The following is a 20,196-nucleotide window of genomic DNA, read 5'->3' as shown; positions in this document are numbered from 1 at the left end:
GAAACGCGCCTTATGGCAGAACGACCTGAACATAAAACGACATACCTGGAGGTCCAGGTAAGCCACGTTGTCCTGGTTTCCCAATGCCTGAACTGCCTTGTTCACCTTTCTCTCCAGGGCTTCCTGTTAGTCAAGGGGGGAAAAGATGTACCATTGAGAGTGTGCTAAAACACAGGAAACTTCAAATGATTCACTCACAATGCAATTAAAAAGTAAGCAACAACAGGTCAACTATCTGCACTTCCAACACTGTTGTTTGTCAAGAGAATGAATGTACCAGTATAACTGGTTTTAAGCGGGAATGAGCCATATGGCCCTCCATTAGTCAATAAGGTACTGAGGCCTCTGGTGTCATGTTAATCATGCCCATACCTCTGATCCAGGAGTGATAAATGAAAGATGAATTAGCCTAACCTCAGTGATGGACAAAATATTATCATTTAACAAGTTGGCAAGGGGTGGCTCAGTGGTTAGCACTGCTGCCTCACAGTGCCAGGGACCCAGGTTCGTTTCCAGCCTCAGGTAAATGCCTGTGTGAAGTTTGCACATTCTCCCTGTGCCTGTGTGGGTTTCCTCGGGGAGCTCCGGTTTCCTCCCATAGTCCAAAAATATGTTCAGGTTAGGTGAATTGCCCACAGTGTCCATGGATGTGCAGGTTAGGTGGATTAGCCATGGGAAATGCAGGGTTACAGGGATGGGGTTGTGAGTCTGGGTGGGATACTCTATGGAGAATCAGTGCAGACTTGATGAGCTGAATAGCCTGCTTCCACACCATAGGGATTCTATTCTGTGACAAGTCCAGGATGAACAATCAGTATTTTGCATGGATTTGTTAAGGGAAGGTCATGTCTGCCTAACTTGACTGAAGCTTTTGAGAGGGTAACAAGGAATATTGATGAGATTGGCATGTTAATGACAGTCTACTGGCAATTTAGCAAAGCTTTTGACAAGGTCCCATATGGTAGATTGGTCACAAAAATAAAAACCTGTGGGATTCACAGGAAGTTGGCAAGTCTGGATCCCAAATTGGCTCAGCAACATGAAGGGTAAAGATTGACTGGTACTTTTGTAACTGGGAAATATTTGCCGATGTATTTTCATGGAGCTCAGAGTTGGTGCTGCTTTTTGTGGGATATATTAACTATTCGGACTTAAGTATAGTTGGCATAATTAAGAATTTTTCAGCTAAAACAAAAATCGGCCAGGTAGTTTGATATTGTGGAATAAAACTGCAGGAATATATTAGTGGAGCGGTCAGGTGGAGAAGAAAAAAATGGAACTCTAATCCAGCAAAATGTGAGATAATATATTTCAGGAATGCAAACTTGAATACACAACAAGTGATAAATAAGAAATGAGAAATGTAGAGAAACAGATGGACCAAGGAATGCATTTCCATTATCCTCTGAAGGTATCAGGTCAGGTCAATAATGCTGATGGGGTATATTCCTCATTAAGTGAATCATTGATTTTAAAAGGAGGTTGTGCTGGAATATTATAAACACCTCCTTCGGTTGCAGCTAGACATACAGTTTTGGTCATCACTTCAGAGGTCAGAGGTCAGATTTAAAGTGAGTGGCATAAGGACCAGAGGGGAGATGAAGAGAAATTCTTTAAGCAGAAATAGACAACTTCTGGGTCTACCTGGGAATCTAGGGATGTGTGGAGCAGATGGGAAAATGAAGGTAAAGGTGAAGGCGAAGATCGTACTGAATGATGGAACAGGTTTGATGGGCCAAATTGTCCGCTCCTGCTTGTATTTCTACATTCTTATGTTGAGGCTGTTAAGTATCAGGAACTAGGTCTTGAAAGAATAGATGAGGGTATACCTTTAATGCATTGTCTGAGCTGAGATGTCACCTTTTTTTATATAAAACCTTAAGTTATCTCGAGAATGTGACTTAAAAGAATTTCTGGGATTTACATATTAATGAACTTGCACACCAATCTAAAAGATGAAAGACTTAACAGCAATTTGGTTGCATGACACTGCATTCTTTTGCTATAAATTCTGTGTCTTATGGTCCTGCTCCACAGCTACCTGATGAAGGAGCAGCGCTCTGAAAGCTAGTGCTTCCAAATAAATCTGTCAGACTATAACCTGCTCTTGTGTGATTTTTAATTTTGAAAGAATACAGCATCAAAACCCTCATTGTATATAAAAAGCAATTGACTATGCATCTTAAGAGCTGTAACCTACAGCTGTATGGACTAAGACTGGGGAGGTAATTGAGCTGAATAGCTTTTTCCAAGATCAGGTGTGATGGGCTCAGTTGCTACCTTCTGTAACATGCATATTTGTAAATCTATAAGGAGCTTTAAGTCTGGCAAATGTAATTTCAAATTCCCGACGAGGTGCCTCTTACCTCTTTCACCAGCTCGGCCTTGATCACCAGGGGATCCTGGGAAACCTGGTGGGCCTGGGGGTCCTGCTTCTCCGAGTTGTCCAGCACTACCTGGTGGACCAGGTGGACCAGGTGGACCAGGAACAGCTCGGTTCGAGTAGTAACCGTTGGGGATTTGGTTTATCAATGAGTTCACTCTCCTCATATGGTCTGCAAATTAGAAGATAAATGTTAACATTATCTCGAGCCAGCAGCTAACTTTTCATTCCGTACTTGCTATGCATTTGATACTCCTATCTTTTGGTGCAATGACCAGACCCAGAAATACTTGCCTGCCTGAACAATTTTGTGTAAGTAATGCAGTTAAGGCTTCCACTGTGTTTTAATTCAACCTTTTGTGAACTATTCACAGCCATTTCCCTACCTTGTGGCCCAGGGGGGAAAACCAGTAATACTTGTTAGTGTCAGCACCCCACTTTGAAATATACAGGAAAGGTCAGGAAGGGACGTACCATTCAACAGCTTTTTCTGGATTTCCTCCTGGCAGAACAGCATCACCTGTTAACTAAAGATTGGAAATTGGAGTAGGAGCAGGTCATTCAGCCCCGTGAGTCTGCTCTGCCCTTCAGTACGATCATGGCTGGCGATCCAAGTAGTACCCTGTTGCTGTTTTTCTCCACATAACCTTTAACTCTATAAGCCATATCTAACTCCTTCTTGAAAACATTCAGTGTTTTTCCCTCAAACACTTTCTATGACGGAGAATCCCAACAGACTCACCACTCTCTGGGTGAAGAAGTTTCTCCACGTCTTACAGGGAGGCAATGGACTGGTGATAATGTCACTAGACTATTAATCCAGAATTTAGCTAATCTTCTGGGGCCTGGATTTGAATCCCACCACAGCAGATGGTAGAACTTTGAATTAAGAATCTATTGATGGCCATGAAACCGTTGTTAATTGTCAGAAAACCCACCTAGTTCACTAATGCTGTTTTGGGAAGGAAATCTGCTATCCTTACCTGGTCTGGCCTATATGTGACTCCAGACCCACAGTAATGGGGTTGACTCTCAACTATCTTCAACTGCCCTCGAAATATATAAGCCACTACGAAGTCTCAACAAAAAAATGAAACTGGATGGGTCAGCCTGCATCAGCCTAGGCACTGGAAAAGACAACGGCAGAAACAGCGCTGTCAACTCTTCAAAGTCTGCATCACTAACTTCTGGGGTCTAGTTCCAACATTGGGAGAGCTGTCTCACCCAGACTCACAAAGCAATAGTCCAACATATTCGCACTCATGGAATCATACCTGACAAGGTTCTGGACACCATGATACCATCCCTGGATATGTCCTGTCCCATTGGCAGGACAGACCCAGCAGAGGTGGTGGCACAGTGGTATACAGTCAGGAGGGAGTTTCTTCAACATTGACTCTGGGCCCCATGTGTCTCGTAGCTTCAGGTTAACAGGGACAAGGAAACCTCCTACTGATTCCCAAGTACCATCCTCTCTCAGCTGATGAATGTTGAACAGCACTTAGAGGAAGTGCTGAGGATGGCAGAGAGTAGCGGGAGCTGGGCGGAAGTGAAGTCGGAGTGCAAAGCCGGTCGGGAAGGTAAGTGATTGTTATTTGAGCGGAGAAGGAACCCGAGACACTACACGTGTAGTGTCTCCCACCCTCCTTCCTCCTCTAACCTTAAAATAAAAGGTAAACTACTTGGTGTTCTTGTTTTGGAGACTAAGTGTAGAGTTATGGCAGCGCAGGCAGTGGAATGTTCCTCCTGCAGGATGTTTGAGGTAGGGGTGACCACCGATGCTCCTGCTGACTTCATCTACAGGAAGTGCAGCCAGCTCCAGCTCCTCACAGACCGTGTTAGGGAACTGGAGCTGGAGTTGGATGAACTGAGAATTATTCGAGAGGCTGAGAGGGTGATAGATGGAAGCTACAGGGACATAGTTACGCCAGAGAACAGAGGTAGCTGGGTAACAGTTAGAGGTGGGAAGGGGAGGAAGCAGGCAGTGCAGGGATCCCCTGTGGTCGTTCCCCTCAACAATAAGTATACCACTTTGGATACTGTTGGGGGGGGACAGCCTAGCAGGGGTAAGCTGCAGTGACCAGGTCTCTGGCACAAGGTCCGGCTCTGAGGCTCAGAAGGGAAAGGGGGAGAGGAGGAGAGCGCTAGTTATAGGAGACTCTATAGTTAGAGGGACAGACAGGGGGTTCTGTGGACATTGGAGAGACTCTCAGTTGGTTTGATGCCTCCCGGGTGATAGGGTCCAAGACGTCTCGGACCGTGTCTTCAGAAAACTTAAGGGGGGGGATGTGCAGCCAGAAGTCGTGGAGCACATTGGCATCAACGACATGGGTAGGAAGAGGGATGGGGAGGTAATTCAGGAGCTCAGGGAGTTAGGCTGGAAGCTAAAAGCTAGGACGGACAGAGTCGTCATCTCTGGGTTGTTGCCGGTGCCACGTGACAGTGAGGCAAGGAATAGGGAGAGAGTGCAGTTGAGCACGTGGCTGCAAGAATGGTGTAGGAGGGAGAGCTTCAGGTATTTGGACAATTGGACTGCATTCTGGGGAAGGTGGGTTGCACCTGAACCAGAAGGGCACCAATATCCTGGGAGGTAGGTTTGCTAGCACTCTTCGGGGGGGGTTAAACTAATTTGGCAGGGGGATGGGATCCAGACTTGTAGTCCAGCAAGTAGGCTAGCTGTTTGTCAGGATGTCCAAGAATGTAGAGAGGCTGTGGAGAAGGTAGCACTGACAGGGAATACTTGCAGACACAGAGATGGATTCAAGTGTGTATACTTCAACGCAAGGAGTATCAGAAATAAGGTGGGTGAACTTAAGGCGTGGATTGGTACTTGGGACTACGATGTTGTGGCCATCACGGAAACGTGGATAGAAGAGGGACAGGAATGGTTGTTGGAGGTTCCTGGTTACAGATGTTTCAGTAAGATTAGGGAGGATGGTAAAAAAGGAGGGGATGTGGCGTTGTTAATTAGAAATGGTATAATGGCTGCAGAAAGGCAGTTCGAGAGGGATCTGCCTTTGGAGGTAGTATGGGCTGAAGTCAGAAATAGGAAAGGAGGAGTCACCTTGTTGGGTGTTTACTATAGGCCCCCCAATAGCAGCAGAGATGTGGAGAAACAGATTGGGAAACAGATTTTGGAAAGGTGCAGAAGCCACAGGGTAGTAGTCATGGGCGATTTCAACTTCCCAAATGTTGATTGGAAGCTCTTTAGATCAAGTAGATTGGATGGGGCGGTGTTAGTGCAGTGTGTCCAGGAAGCTTTTCTAACTCAGGATGTAGATTGTCCGACAAGAGGGGAGGCCATATTGGATTTGGTACTCGGTAACGAACCGGGACAAGTGATGGGCTTGTTAGTGGGTGAGCATTTTGGTGATGATGACCACAATTCTGTGACTTTCACCTTGGTTATGGAGAGAGAAAGGTGCGTGCAACAGGGTAGGATTTACAATTGAGGGAAGGGTAAATACGATGCTGCAAGACAGGATCTGAGGAGCATAAGTTGGGAGCATAGGCTGTCAGGGAAGGATGTCATTGAAATGTGGAACTTTTTCAAGGAACAGATACGACGTGTCCTTGATATGTATGTACCTGTCAGGCAGGAAAGAGATGGTCGTGTGAGGGAACCTTAGTTGACGAGGGAGAGGAAGTAGTAAAGAGGAAGAAGGAGGCTTACATAAGGTTGAGGAAACAAGGTTCAGACAGAGCGTTGGAGGGATACAGGATAGCCAGGAGGGAGCTGAAGAAAGGGATTAGGAGAGCGAAGAGAGGATATGAAAAATCTTTGGCGGGTAGGATTAAGGATAACCCCAAGGTATTTTATGCGTATGTGAGAAACATGAGAATGAGGGTAGATCCGATCAAGGACAGTAGTGAGAGACTGTGTATTGAGTCGGAAGAGATAGGAGAGGTCTTGAATTAGTACTTTTCTTCAGTATTTACAAATGAGAGGGACCGTATTGTTGAAGAGGAGAGTATGAAACGGACTGGTAAGCTAGAGGAGATACTTGTTAGGAAGGAAGATGTGTTGGGCATTTTGAAAAACTTGAGGATAGACAAGTCCCCCGGGCCTGACGGGATATATCCTAGGATTATGTGGGAAGCAAGAGAGGAAATTGCAGAACCGTTGGCAATGATCTTTTCGTCTTCACTGTCAACGGGGGTGGTACCAGGGGACTGGAGAGTGGCGAATGTTGTGCCCCTGTTCAAAAAAGGGAATAGGGATAACCCCGGGAATTACAGGCCAGTTAGTCTTACTTCGGTGGTAGGCAAAGTAATGGAAAGGGTACTGAAGGATAGGATTTATGAGTATCTGGAAAGGCACTGCTTGATTAGGGACAGCCAGCACGGATTTGTGAAGGGTAGGTCTTGCCTTACAAGTCTTATTGAATTCTTTGAGGAGGTAACCAAGCATGTGGATGAGGATAGAGCAGTGGATGTAGTGTATATGGATTTTAGTAAGGCCTTTGATAAGGTTCCCCATGGTAGGCTTATGCGGAAAGTCAGGAGGCATGGGATAGTGGGAAATTTGGCCAGTTGGATAGAGAACTGGCTAACGGGTCGAAGTCAGAGAGTGGTGGTAGATGGTGAATATTCAGCCTGGAGCCCAGTTACAAGTGGAGTTCCACAGGGATCAGTTCTGGGTCCTCTGCTGTTTGTAATTTTTATTAATGACTTGGAAGAGGGAGTCGAAGGGTGGGTCAGTAAATTTGCAGACGATACGAAGATTGGTGAAGTTGTGGATAGTTAGGAGGGCTGTTGTCAGCTGCAAAGGGACTTAGATATGATGCAGAGCTGGGCTGAGGAGTAGCAGATGGAGTTCAACCTTGTCAAGTGTGAGGTTGTCCATTTTGGAAGGACAAATAAGAATGCGGAATACAGGGTTAACAGTAGGGTTCTTAGTCAGGTGGAGGTGCAGAGGGATCTTGGGGTCTATGTTCATAGCTCTTTGAAAGTTGCCACTCAGGTGGATAGAGCTTGTAAGAAGGCCTATGGTGTATTAGCGTTCATTAGCAGAGGGATTGAATTCAAGAGTCGTGAGGTGATGTTGCAGCTGTACAGGACTTTGGTAAGGCCACATTTGGAGTACTTTGTGCAGTTCTGGTCGTCTCACTTTAGGAAAGATGTGGAAGCTTTGGAGAGGGTACAGAGAAGATTTACCAGGATGTTGCCTGGAATGGAGAATAGGTCATACGAGGATAGGCTGAGAATGCTAGGCCTTTTCTCATTGGAACAGCGAAGGATGAGGGGTGACTTGATAGAGGTTTATAAGATGATCAGGGGAATAGATAGAGTAGACAGTCAGAGACTTTTTCCCCGGGTACAACAGAGTGTTACAAGGGGACATAAATTTAAGGTGAAGGGTGGAAGGTATAAGGGGGATGTCAGGGCTAGGTTCTTTACCCAGAGAGTGGTGGGGGCATGGAATGCGCTGCCTGTGGGAGTGGCAGAGTCAGAATAATTGGTGACCTTTAAGCGGCAATTGGATAGGTACATGGATAGGTGCTTAAGTTAGGCCAAATGTTCGGCACAACATCGTGGGCCGAAGGGCCTGTTCTGTGCTGTATTGTTCTATGTTCTATGTTCTATGACACAAAACGTATCCTGGGTGGGGGATTTCAATGTCACCATCAAGAGTGGCTCGGCAGCAATACGACTGATGGAGCTGGACGGGTCCTAAAGGACTGAGCTGCTAAACTGGGTCTGCAGCAGGTGGTGAGGGAACCACCAAGAGGGAAAACCATACCTAACCTCATCCTTACCAATTTGCCGGCTGCAGATGCATCTGTCCATGACAGCATCGGTAAGAGTGACCACTGCACAGTCCTTGTGGAGACAAAGTCCCACCTTCACATTGATAATACTCTTCATCTTGATGTTGGCACTATCACTGTGCTAAATAGGACAGATTTCAAACAAATCAAGCAATTCAAGACTGGGTCTCCATGAGGCGCTGTGGGTCATCAACAGCAGCAAAATTATACTCCAGCACAGTCTGTAATCTCTTGGACTGGCATATCCCCTACTCAACCATTACCATCAAGCCAGGAGATCAAGCCTGGTTCAATGGAGAGTGCAAGAGAGCATGCCAGGAGCAGCACCAGGCATATCTGAAGATGAGGTGTCAACCTGGTGAAGCCACCAAGCATGCACACCAAACAACGTAAGCAGCAAGTGATAGACAGCATCAAGCAATCTCACAACTAACAAATCAGATCTAATCTCTGCAGTCCTGGCATATCCAATTCTGGACGGTGGACCTTCACAAATATTCCCATCCTCAATGATGGAAGAGCTCAACACATCAGTGCAAAAGATAAGGCTGAAGCTTTCACAGCAATCTTCAGCCAGAGCCAGCTAGATAATAGCCAATATGAAATACTTCAGGTAAACTAAATTAAATGATTTAGACTAACAGGTATGCTCTTAAATTTTAGCCAATGATGCTCTGAACCAGCTAAGAGTCATAATTTTATTTCATAAAATCCCTACAGTGTTCCATTCAGCCCAACAAGCCCACACCAACTTTCTGATGAGTATCCCAGCCAGACTCACCCCCTTACCCTATCACCTCACATTTCCCATGGCTAATCCATCTAACCTACACATCCCTGGACCCTATAGGCAATTTAGCATGGTCAATCCACCTAAACTGCTCATCTTTGGACTGTGGGAAAAAACCCACTCAGAAATTGGGAGAACGTGCAAACTCCATACAGACAGTTGCCCGAGGCTGGAATTGAACCGAGGTCCCTTGTGGTGTGAGGTAGCAGTGCTAACCATTGAGCCATCATATTTGTTCAGGTGTTGTGGGTATCGGTGGCTAGACCAGCATTTATTGCCCTTCTCTAATTGCCTAGAGGGCAGTTAAGAGTCTACCACATTCCTGTGGGCCTGGAGTCACATGTAGGCTAGACCAGGTAAGGATGGAAGATTTTCATTCTTAAAGAACATTCGCAAACCAGGTGGGTTTTACCTGACAATCTGCAACAATTTCACCATTACATTCTTATTTCCAGATTTTCTATTGGGTATTCCATATTTTATCTAGTCCCAGGACATTGTCTGAGTCTCTCGATTAATAGTCTAGCAATAACACCCCTGGATGATCACTCCACTTTGTTTAAAGTGGTATCTTCCTTTTTTTAGATCATAGTTCAAAACTAAAGGAAATGAAAGGAGCTTTACAAAGCTAAGAGGCGATATGATGGTTTTTTCAAAATTATGAGGGGTCTGCATACAGTGAATTGGAAGAAGCTGTTGCTGCTTTCAGAAGGATAATGAACAAGGGGCTCAGATTTAAAGTAATCTGAAACAGATGCAAGGTCAGAAAACACTTCTTATTTTAACAAGTGGTTTAGGTCTGCAAATGTGCTGCCCAGAAGTGTGATGAAGGCAAGTATCTAAAAGGTCATTGGTTGGTTATTTAAATAGAAACAATGTTCAAGTGTATGGCACCGAGTAATGATACCCATGTGGAGAGCTGCAGCAGACAAAAAGGGCTGAATGGCCTTCTCCTGCAGCATTACCAATCTGTGATGTTGGGAAATGTTTGATCTGTCTGAACAGAAGCAAATCATTGTGAGGTGACGTGGTTCAGTTGCTGCTCTTTGATCTCAGCGGGATATGGACTTCCTTGCAACATGCTAGGAGCTTTGTGAAGTTGGCAAACATCAGCCTGCTTGGGGGAGATCTGAAGAGAAAGCTGGTCATGAGAGCATTCATATTGTGAGCTGTACTCACTACCTAATCATCCTATTGCAGACACACATACAACTAGTGTCCAAGAATTGAAATAATTTTTTAAAAGATTATGAATGTCTTTTGTCCAGTTAATGATAAACCTAAATATGAACACACATACATTTTCTATATATATGTATGTAAAGATATACAAACACATCTAAATATAACACATATCTACATCACCACTCATATTGATGATTATGGCAAAGTAAAATCCAGTAGAATTAACCATCTAGTCTACACTTACTCAGGATTTGTATGACTAGATATCAAGAATTTTCAGCAAATATTTTACCATATCCTCAGTCAAAGATTGTCATACAAACAACTCCATCATTGGCATTCAACTAAATAATGATTGAATGAACAATGTTTGTTTGCAGTCTTTTATGACTGAATTTCCACAGTGAGTTTACTCCTCCTCTATTCCTAATCTGTTGCAAGTTCTGAGTGCATGCTTCCTGCACTTACCTTTGCAGTAAGAACGGATGAAAGGCATACATTTCTATAGTGCCTTCCAGGACCTCAAAATGTCCCAAAGCACCCCACAGCCAACAGAGTTCTTTTGAAGTGTAGTCTCTGTTTTAACGAAGCAAACCCAGCTGCCAATTAATGCACAGCAAGAGCCACAATGGGAATAGCATGTCTGAATGCCATCTGTCATTACTGGGAGGTCAATTGTTGTAGGTTCTCATTTCCTGCTCCTGACTCTAAGGACTCACAAAACACTTTAAATACCACTGGAGATATTTGATATGTCGGCATTATTGAAGTGTCCTCAAGTTTAGCTGAACCTTCTTTTGGTCTACATATCAGTTTCAGAAACTTATGGTCCATTTTACATACTCTTTTGATTGTATAAGTGTTTGTGTAAACTTCCCCTCTCCACCCCTTCCCCCAAGGAAACCAATTGATAAATATAAGATATTAAAGTTCGCAGAAGAAAATTGGCATTTGAAATGTTGACCGCCCACTATTTACCACTTAACAGGAGAAGGCTTCGTCTGTTTACAAAAATGAAATAGCTAGATTGAACGGGGACAAGTAAAACCTGGGTGTGTGTGCCAAAATTCTCCGACTGGTGTGTCAGGCAACTGACAGCGAACTTCAGTCCTGTGGCTCCGAAGATGGAAAGTATGATTGTAATTGGCTAAATGATGTGAAATGCTTTCTTTGCACCACCTCACTCTCAGATACATGAGAATGTAGATCAGGTAATGCTAATTGCTGTCTCGAGTGCATGGAAACAGAAACATCATAGAGTTCCAACTCTAGTCGCAACAACCTTGAGGTTTCCCTGAGTAACCAACCCAGTCATACTCACTGTTCATCAGCTGCTCACAGACCTGCCTTGAAATTGCTCTCATCATGTTCTGGGGGGCAAAGTCACCCTGGAAACATTATGAAAAAAGGAAACACATATCACAAATTCAATTATCAGAAAGGAATAGGAAAAGAAAAGTTAGATCTGTCATTTATTCAGATAAATAGTGCATTCCAAAGTGTTCAGCAGCCAAAGATGTACTTTTGAAGTATGGTCACATTAAATTGGAGCGAACATGGCAGCCAATTTTCAGACAATGAGCCCCCAGAAGCAGCAATGAAATGAATTACCAGATGTTTGTTTTTAGGTAATGGCTGAAGGGTGGACTTCAGCCAGCAAACCACAAAAATGTGCTGATTCCTCTGCAAAGAGGGCAGTGGGATCAGATGCACTCTCCTGTAGTTTAATGTCTAATCCACAGGAGGATATGTTTGACAGTGCAGCACAACCTCGGTACTGGCCTGGAAAAGTATCCTCAATGATGGTCTCAAATCTCTGGAGTGGGGTTTGAGCTCACAAAATTCTCACTCAGAAGTGAGGGCAAGTCATTGTTAAAAAAGAACTCGCTTTTACACACTAATGTCTAAGACTAGTTTCAGTCATAAAGTGCTGTAAAGCAGTGAGAGAGAACACACAATAAATTGTACTTGGATCTTTTGTTCATTATGAATTTTACTCAGTGGTATCCAAACTTTTAAGGTGTTTTGCTTAAAGATGCTGTCCTGCTGCATCCTAATGGCTACCTGTTGCTTCGTCTCCTGCACAGAACACACAATGAAACTGATGCTAAACGTTCAGGAAAGATGTGCTCATTTTCCAATAAAATAAGCTTCTGGGGTGGTGGGTTATGGAAGGTTTAACAGTAGCTCACAGAAGAGTGATGCTATTGTTATGTTCAGGTCAACAGATGATGGTGATTATAAACCGTGTGGGATGCCGTTCCCAGATCTTGGAATTATAAAGTGGCTACAAAGTGGGCAATGCCATTGGGCCACTTCAGAGTGCCCCCAGTAGGGGTATCTGGGCTGCTTGATGGATGCCTCATCTTATGAATGCTCTTGAGTTACACATGCTGAGGCAACACCCATAGGCATCTGAAGTTAGCTAGACAAATTCTGTCCGTAACTCACAAATTCTACATTATATTAACTCTCGGCTCAATTCCAACCTTTAATTCACACAGAGCCAGGTCATGAGCTCAAACAGCTCCTTTAGAAGCTGGGGGAGTCTCAACTGATACCCTCTTACCTTCAGAGATGCTGCATTACAAGCAGAGATTGAGTCACAAAATAGAAATAGGGTTAGTATCTGCACTTACCCGGTCACCTTTCTCTCCCTTTGGACCAGTTTGTCCCTATACAAAAGAAAGTACATTAATTTAGTTGCATTTCAGCATCAAATGTAATTGAATCTCTTTGGTTTCAGTATGAAAACACCCAGAGGATCACATCAAGGGATTACCCAGTCCCACTGCTTCTGAAGTAAACAGCATGCAATCTTTGTACTGCCTGCTAATTTCAATGATAGAGGCCTATGGCCAGCATTATGTTAATTGCCAAGTGACTAACTCTAATCTTATTGCAGGAGGTGGTGTAATATTGAGAGACTATAGCATACGTTAGAGCTAGCCTTCACCAATAAAAGCCACTTTCTAAGGAACAAAGTGATTTTCACTAAAGCAAGTGCTGCAAGCTATTCTCATTGATTTTGATATGGGGGTACATTCAATCACGGTGTAAAATGGCAGACAGAAAAAGGTAAGGCTTTCTGCAGCTGCACTGGAGGCTTTGACACATCAAGATATCACCTATGCATAGACTTCTATGAGACTTTCCAAAGAAACTTAGTGGAAGCAATGGAACCAGATCGCCTTGACTTCAATCCCAGAAGTCTCACCTCAATGGTCCTGGATTCAGAACTAAGTGTTCAATGGTCTCACACGCTGACAGTCTCACAAGTCTCTCCATATAGTTTTAAAAGCCACATCCCAACAACTGTACAACAAACCTCATATCCTGGATGCTGGGCTCTAAGAAGTTAGAAGTCCTTACCATGAATGGTTAAGGTCAGTGAAAAATCTTCACTGGTCCATCCTACTAACTTCAAAACTAGCCTCGCACACTGCTTACATGACCACACTTACATGAGCCACTGAATAACCATCTTTGTCAGTGGCAAGACATATCTAACATCCATAGTTTCACTTCAGCTCTCTCTCACCACTGGTCCAAAACTCGCACCTACATCTCACAACTTGCATGCACTGCTTGGTTCACAACAACCCAGCCCATATCACCCAAATGGATTGCACCAGCCTCATTCATAAGAGCGGTGGATGGACAAGAGCTGAAGGTGGCAACATCTGACTGACAGGGCTAAGCATGATCGCATTTCCCAGCGGAAATTATCACCATCACTGGAATGCTGAGGCTGTGGACAGCAACTGGACTCAAACCAACAAAGTTGATCATTTCCCCACAAACAATCCTCCTTCCCACATCACACAATATGTTGCTGAGAAGTGAAAGGGACATGCATTTGAATCTTTCTGACCTGCACCCATCAGGACCAACACAAGAATATAAAATTTCAAAAGGAACAACAGTTTATACTGCACAGGGTGCTGACTGGTTGGCACTTGAGACATTGCCATGTGAATGCACCAATTTATCCTCAAGATTTTATTTTAATTCAAAAAGGTAAGTCAACTCCAATTAGATCATGAATAGGAAATGTTTGGAGGGACTTGGACCATGCACAGGTAGGTGGGACTAGTTTAGTTTGGGACTATGGTCAGCATAAACTGGTTGGACTGAAGGGTCTGTTTCCATGCTGTATGACTCTATGATTGGATGAGACAAGCCACAGGGAAAGCATTGAGAAACAATGTCCTCTCAAGATTTTGTTTAATTGAGAAGATGCAATGCTTGGACAAATTCTGTTCTCCTGCAGAGGACCAGGTTCTGCACACACGTATATGTAGCTTCTAGAAAGTGTCAGCTCAAATGATAATTTTAAATAGTTTTTCGTGGAAATGTTGGCAAATTTAGGAATGTCGAATAAGTGTTGGCGAAGCATTGAACCACTTCCAATGCTGGACATTCTGTCTTGAGGTTTGAAAACACAGATTGGTTGAGTACATCCAATAATCTTACTGTTGCAAATAGTCAAAAAGATGTGTTTTTTGTTATGATGCGCCACTCACTGGGACAGACAGACAACAGACCTGGCATTACACCAGAATTGAAACTCATTCACCACATTACTCATTTATGTGGTAGGAAGAACGTCTTTTTGGTGAGACTACATTCTGTTGGTTAAAAGAGCAGCACCATGAACAACTAACTTCACCTGTTGCATTGATCTGCATTGGTAGCCATTGTATTGTGGGACTGTTTTGATATGCCCTATTTGACCATCAAGCCTCCAAGGTGAGTAAATGACTTAAGCACTATTTACAAGATTTACGATAGGGCTAAGCTCATAGCTTGTGGAGTTGTAGTAATCCTGACATACACATTGATCACTGAATCTGTTCTGATTTGTCAGCTACAGATGGACGGTTGAAAGAACCTTATGCTTTGCTCACTCCTTTTACCAAATCCCTGCAGCTATCGTAAAACAAAAGAACTGCAGATGCTGAAATCTGAAACAAAACCAGAAAATGCTACAGAAACTCAGCAGGTCTGGCAGCATTTGTGGAGAGAAAGCAGAGTAATCACCTTGCGTTCAGTGACCTTCTTCAGAACTAGCAGTTCTGAGGGTAACTGAGACCAACATCCAAATGTGAACTTTTTTTCTTATAGTTGCTGCAGTTCCTCCAGCACCTTCTGTTTCTTCCCTACCTGTATATCTTACTTCTTTCAGATTTCCAAGTCAAGAGCAAGAAGGACAGAGATGGAATACCATCAATTATTTATGCACTCTACAATTACAGCATTTAAAAAGCATCTGATTGGGTATATGAATAGGAAGGCTTAAGGGGGTATTGGGCCAGATGCTGGTAAACAGGACTAGATTAATTTAGGATATCTGGTCATCATGGATGAGTTGAACCAAAGGGTCTGTTTCCGTGCTGTACATCTCTATGACTCTCTGACTCCACAACCATCATCCTAAAGGATAACATAGACCTTCAATCAGACTGCCTGCAGACAGTTGAGGAATAAGGAATAAGCCCAGGTGCTAGTTCGCTGTAAGGATCACAGGGGAGATTTGCTGCAGAGGTCCTTGATGCCTGGCCTACATGAGTAGACTGATGGATTTGCACAGTAAAATACTTGATGCATTGGCAAACCCGCTGAAATACATGTCAGGGAGCCTGCAGCAGTCTGACATTAATACGGCACACTAGGGATTTTCATGGGGCTTGGATAGCATCCTTTCCAATGCATAGTGGCAGCCAATACTGAGGTCCCCAGCCTGAAGCAGCATCTGACGCTCAATACAGAAGCTAGACTGCCCTGGTGCCAGATGAGCTTGACGCCAGCAACTGGGACTCTCCGAAATAATACCCTCCAGACAAGTCCCTGCAAGCACCCTGCTAGGCAATCTATTGTTTCCCAACAATAATCAGCAACAGCTTTCTATTAACCAAGCTACTGCTACTGGGTGATCATGAGGAGCCACCCAAGGTCATGTTTGACTAGTTTACATATTTTTTGCTTTTTTTTAAACTCATTGAATGTGGGTGTTACTGGCAGGGCCAGTATTTATTGCCTGAGCCGAGTTGACCTTGAGAAGGTGATGGTGAGCTGCCTTCTGGAACCACAGCTATGAGTTGACACACAATGCCCTAGTGGAGGGAATTCCAGGATTTTGACCCAGCCACAGTGAAGGAACGTCTAGATGTTTCCATGTCAGGATGGTAAGTGGCTTGGAGGTGAACTTGCAGGGAGTGCTGCTCCCACGTATCTGCTGCCCTTGTCCTTCAAGATGGAAGGGATGTGGGCTTAGAAGGTGCTGTCTAAAGATCTTTGGAGAATTTCTGCAGTGCATCTTGTAGATAGTACACACTACTGCTACCGAGCGTAGGTGGTGGAGGGAGTGGATGCTTGTGGGTGTGGCACCAATCAAAAGGGCTGCTTAGTCCTGGATGGTGCCAAGCTTCTTGAATGTTGTTGGAGCTGTACCCATCCAAGCAAGTGGGGAGTATTCCATCACAGTCCTGACTTGCACCTTGTAGATGGTGGCCAGGCTGTGGGGAGTGAGTATGCAGAATGCCTGTGTTTGATTTATACATTTGTCTAGAGGGGCATGGATAGGGTGAATAGACAAGGTATTTTCCCCAGGGCAGGGAAGTCCAAATCTAGAGGGCATAGGTTTAAGGTGAGAGGAGAAAATTTTAAGAGGGACCTAAGAGGCAACGTTTTCACACAGAGGCTGGTACGTGTATGGAATGAGCTGCCAGAGGAAGTGGTGGAGGCTGATACAATTGCAACATTTAAAAGGCATCTGGATGGGTATATGAATAGGAAAGGTTTAGAGGGATATGGGCCAAGCGCTGGCAAATGGGACTAGGTTTATTAAGGATATCTGGTCGGCATGGACGAGTTGGACCGAAGGGTCTGTTTCCGTGCTGTACATCTCTATGACTCTATGAGTTGACTGGAGTGATCTTCTCTGATCACTGTTTTTGCAGAATGGGCAAAACGTTTTGTTAATTTTGTGCCAAAGAGCACACAAAGTTCACCATAGCATGTTCACAAATTCATTACAACTAGTTACGACATCACAAAATGTTTACCACTTCATTGTAAGTGTTGTGTACGGAAACTACACCAAACAATCCAACAATCATGAATAACAATACACAGAGAAAATGTACTTCAACTTTTAATGAATTCATTGAAAGCACTGCACAGGGATACCTCAAGAACAAGTTAATCAATTTGTCAATTCAAGCATCTTACAGGAGAAGTTCAGCCAAATGTATTCACCATCTCTTTAACAATAGGACCTCAGAGGGGTTTTCTTCCAGGAGAGCACTGAGTTTACCTTAGATGAAGGATGTGTGTGGAATTCTTTGTTGCATGGAAATGAAAAGTTGCCAAAACAACCTCATTGATCTATTTGTGGTCCACATTCCCATATGCAGCTTTCTACATTTTTCTATGATAGAACTATATCTGGAAACGAGTCTGAAATCCTGGAACATTACACTATTTTTCCTATGAGAATGTACTGTACAGCTACAAGCCTTTCTCAATCCAACCAACAAAAATAATTTAACCCACAAGGAACAAGAGTCCTAATGCAAAGCAGCTGTTGAATTCAAAAGTTTATTTTATTACTATTGTTTTTTAATATTTACAGTTTGGGCTATTTTCATATTTCTATATATTTTGACTGGGCAATAAATGCTGGCATCGCTAGTCAGAGCCATTTCCCAAAACTGGATGTTATTAAAAATGAAATCATAGTATGAAAGACATGCTGGGGGATGAGCAAGCTGCATTACCTAAGTTGACTCCTGTCAAAGGCTGCCAATCATACCCACCTAAAAGTCTGAAGACCTTAAGAGATAGGAGGAGACCATTTGACCCCTCAAATCTGCTTCACCATTCAATAGAATCATGGCTGATCCGATATTCCTCATGTCCACATTCCTGCTGATTCCCCGTAACCCTTGATTCCCCGACTGATCAAGTATCCCTCGATCTTAGTCTTAAATGTACACAAGGACTCTGCGTTCACAGCGCTCTATGGCAAGGAGTTCCAAAGAATCACAACTCTCGGAGAGAATAAATTCTTCCTCATCTCAGTCTTAAATTGAGACTATTTTGAGACTATGCCCTCTGGCCATAGACTCTCCCATGAGGGGAAACAGCCTCTCAGCATTTACTGTCAAACCCCTTAAAAATCTGATACATTCCAATCAGATCACGTCCCATTCTTCTAAACTCCAGTGAACACAGTCCTAATCTGCTTAATCTTTGCTCTCTGGACAGTCTCTCCATATCCACGGATCATCCAAACGAACTTTCTCTCAACTGCCTCCAATGAAACAAAATTTTTTTCTGAGGTAAGGGGACCTAAGCTGCTCAATGCAGTGGTCTTAAAGGCGAACTAATGTCTCAGAGCCTGTTTCATGAAGTACAGTTGGAGGACCTGCTGAAAGGTGTCTGTCCCTAATACATATCCTGGAGCTGGTATGTCCAGTGGGGTCAGTACTTACCTTGGAAGCTAAATCTTGATTGTACCTCCAGTTGGCACAATGGAAGAGGATGAAACTCCACCCTACCACGCTGTGCAATATCATTTCTATTGATGCTTCCCACAGGCTCATGATTTCACCTTGATTGCCCTTTCCCTATTATTTGTCCATTGCTTCTTATTCCCTGCCTCCCTAGACTTGACAATAGCCATTAATGTAAATTTCTTTCAGACTGTCTGACACGTTTCAAGGTTTTGTACTCCGTTCCAACACTCCTTCGACCCCTTAAATTTCTTCAGTGCACAATTTTCCATTCACTGGTAGACTTCCTAACTTCATCCAACTTTTCACTCATGAGCTGGCTTTAGAAAATTTTGCACAAGCAACAAATTTCCATTGATCTAAAAATAAAACCAAGAGATGTGGATGCTGAAGATCTGAAATGAAAGCAGAAACCGCTGGAGAAGCTCAGCAGGTCCAGCAGCATCTGTGGAGTGGAAGCAGAGTTAATATTTAAGTCCAGTGACTTTTCCTCAGAACTTATGGCAGCTAGGAAAGTTATGAGTTCTGAAAAAGGGGTCACTGGGCTCGACACGTTGATTCTGCTTTCTCTTCATAGATCTTGCCAGACCTGCTGATTTTCTCCAGCAGTTTCTGCTTTTGTTTGAAACTTCTATTTGTGTCCGCTGACAAGACAGTCAATTGGGTTAAATTATACAGACAATTAAAAATCAAGACTAAGGCCTGTCAGGGTAAACTGAAGTCATAAGGAAAGACTTCATTGATATACATTAGATCAGGATTTGTTAGAAATAAGACTAGTCACATAACAATGTTAGTGTAAAGACTATAACATTGAGGTCACATCTGAGTTTAATTTATTGGTAAGTCAGGAACCAGCTCAAATCACTGAATATACACAGCTTGAAACAGTCAGCAGTGAGAATCATAAGGACTTTGAAACTACCATGTTCAATATTAGTGTCTGAATATTTAATGGGGGTTGATCTGAAGTTCCCCACATAGGGAATTTTAAAAGAAAGTTAACATTTCCTTTAAAATAGCAGGGAGTGAAAAGTTATGTGGATGTGTTAAATATTTGCACACTCCACACTGTTTCTCAAATCTAAAGTTATTTTTAAATGCCATCAACTGATTGATATGCACATTGAGGACCTAAATCAGCCCTCAATGATTAATATTGGGAAGGAGAAAATATGAGGTTCAGTTACTCTAGTGGAAAAGAAAATATTTTGTTGCTCAACCACTGGGCATGGCTGCATTAAGGATAGCTGTCCAGTGAAATTGACTTGATTGATTGCAGAGAATTGGAGGAAAAGTGCCAATGCAACAATGCAGGGATACAAACTGATGCCATTTGGGCAAAACTGAGAAGAAATTTGGAGTTTTCATCCACGCATTTCATATGAAAAAATAGGAAGTGGTGTAATGCTTGCAAATTGCCCACACCCAACCCACAGGACCATACACATGGGTAAAATTATGCATATAGGGAAGGCATCAATGTCCCATGGCTTGACAGATTTGACTTGATTTTGCGTGTGCACTGCAAACTGCTTCATTTTTCAA

The 20,196-nt window shown here is 43.4% G+C and overlaps 1 protein-coding gene across 1 annotated transcript in view; it reads right to left on the bottom strand.

Annotated features, from left to right (window-relative positions):
* LOC122552587 (collagen alpha-1(XII) chain-like) overlaps positions 1-20,196 on the bottom strand; it is a 275,375-nt gene that overhangs the window by 13,462 nt on the left and 241,717 nt on the right. Inside the window, exons 60-63 of the mRNA XM_087991107.1 lie at positions 12,769-12,804; positions 11,451-11,517; positions 2,367-2,555; positions 46-123 (exon numbers count right to left, since the gene is read on the bottom strand). Coding sequence (XP_087847233.1) covers positions 46-123; positions 2,367-2,555; positions 11,451-11,517; positions 12,769-12,804 — 370 coding nt within the window. The remainder of the gene's footprint in view (positions 1-45; positions 124-2,366; positions 2,556-11,450; positions 11,518-12,768; positions 12,805-20,196) is intronic.

This window comes from Chiloscyllium plagiosum, unplaced genomic scaffold (assembly GCF_037043375.1).
Source record: "Chiloscyllium plagiosum isolate Xiang-an unplaced genomic scaffold, Cpla_swu_hap1 HiC_scaffold_10, whole genome shotgun sequence".
NCBI classification, from domain to species: domain Eukaryota; kingdom Metazoa; phylum Chordata; class Chondrichthyes; order Orectolobiformes; family Hemiscylliidae; genus Chiloscyllium; species Chiloscyllium plagiosum.
Note: the sequence above shows the minus strand (reverse complement) of the source record. Positions and strands in the feature narration are given on the sequence as shown.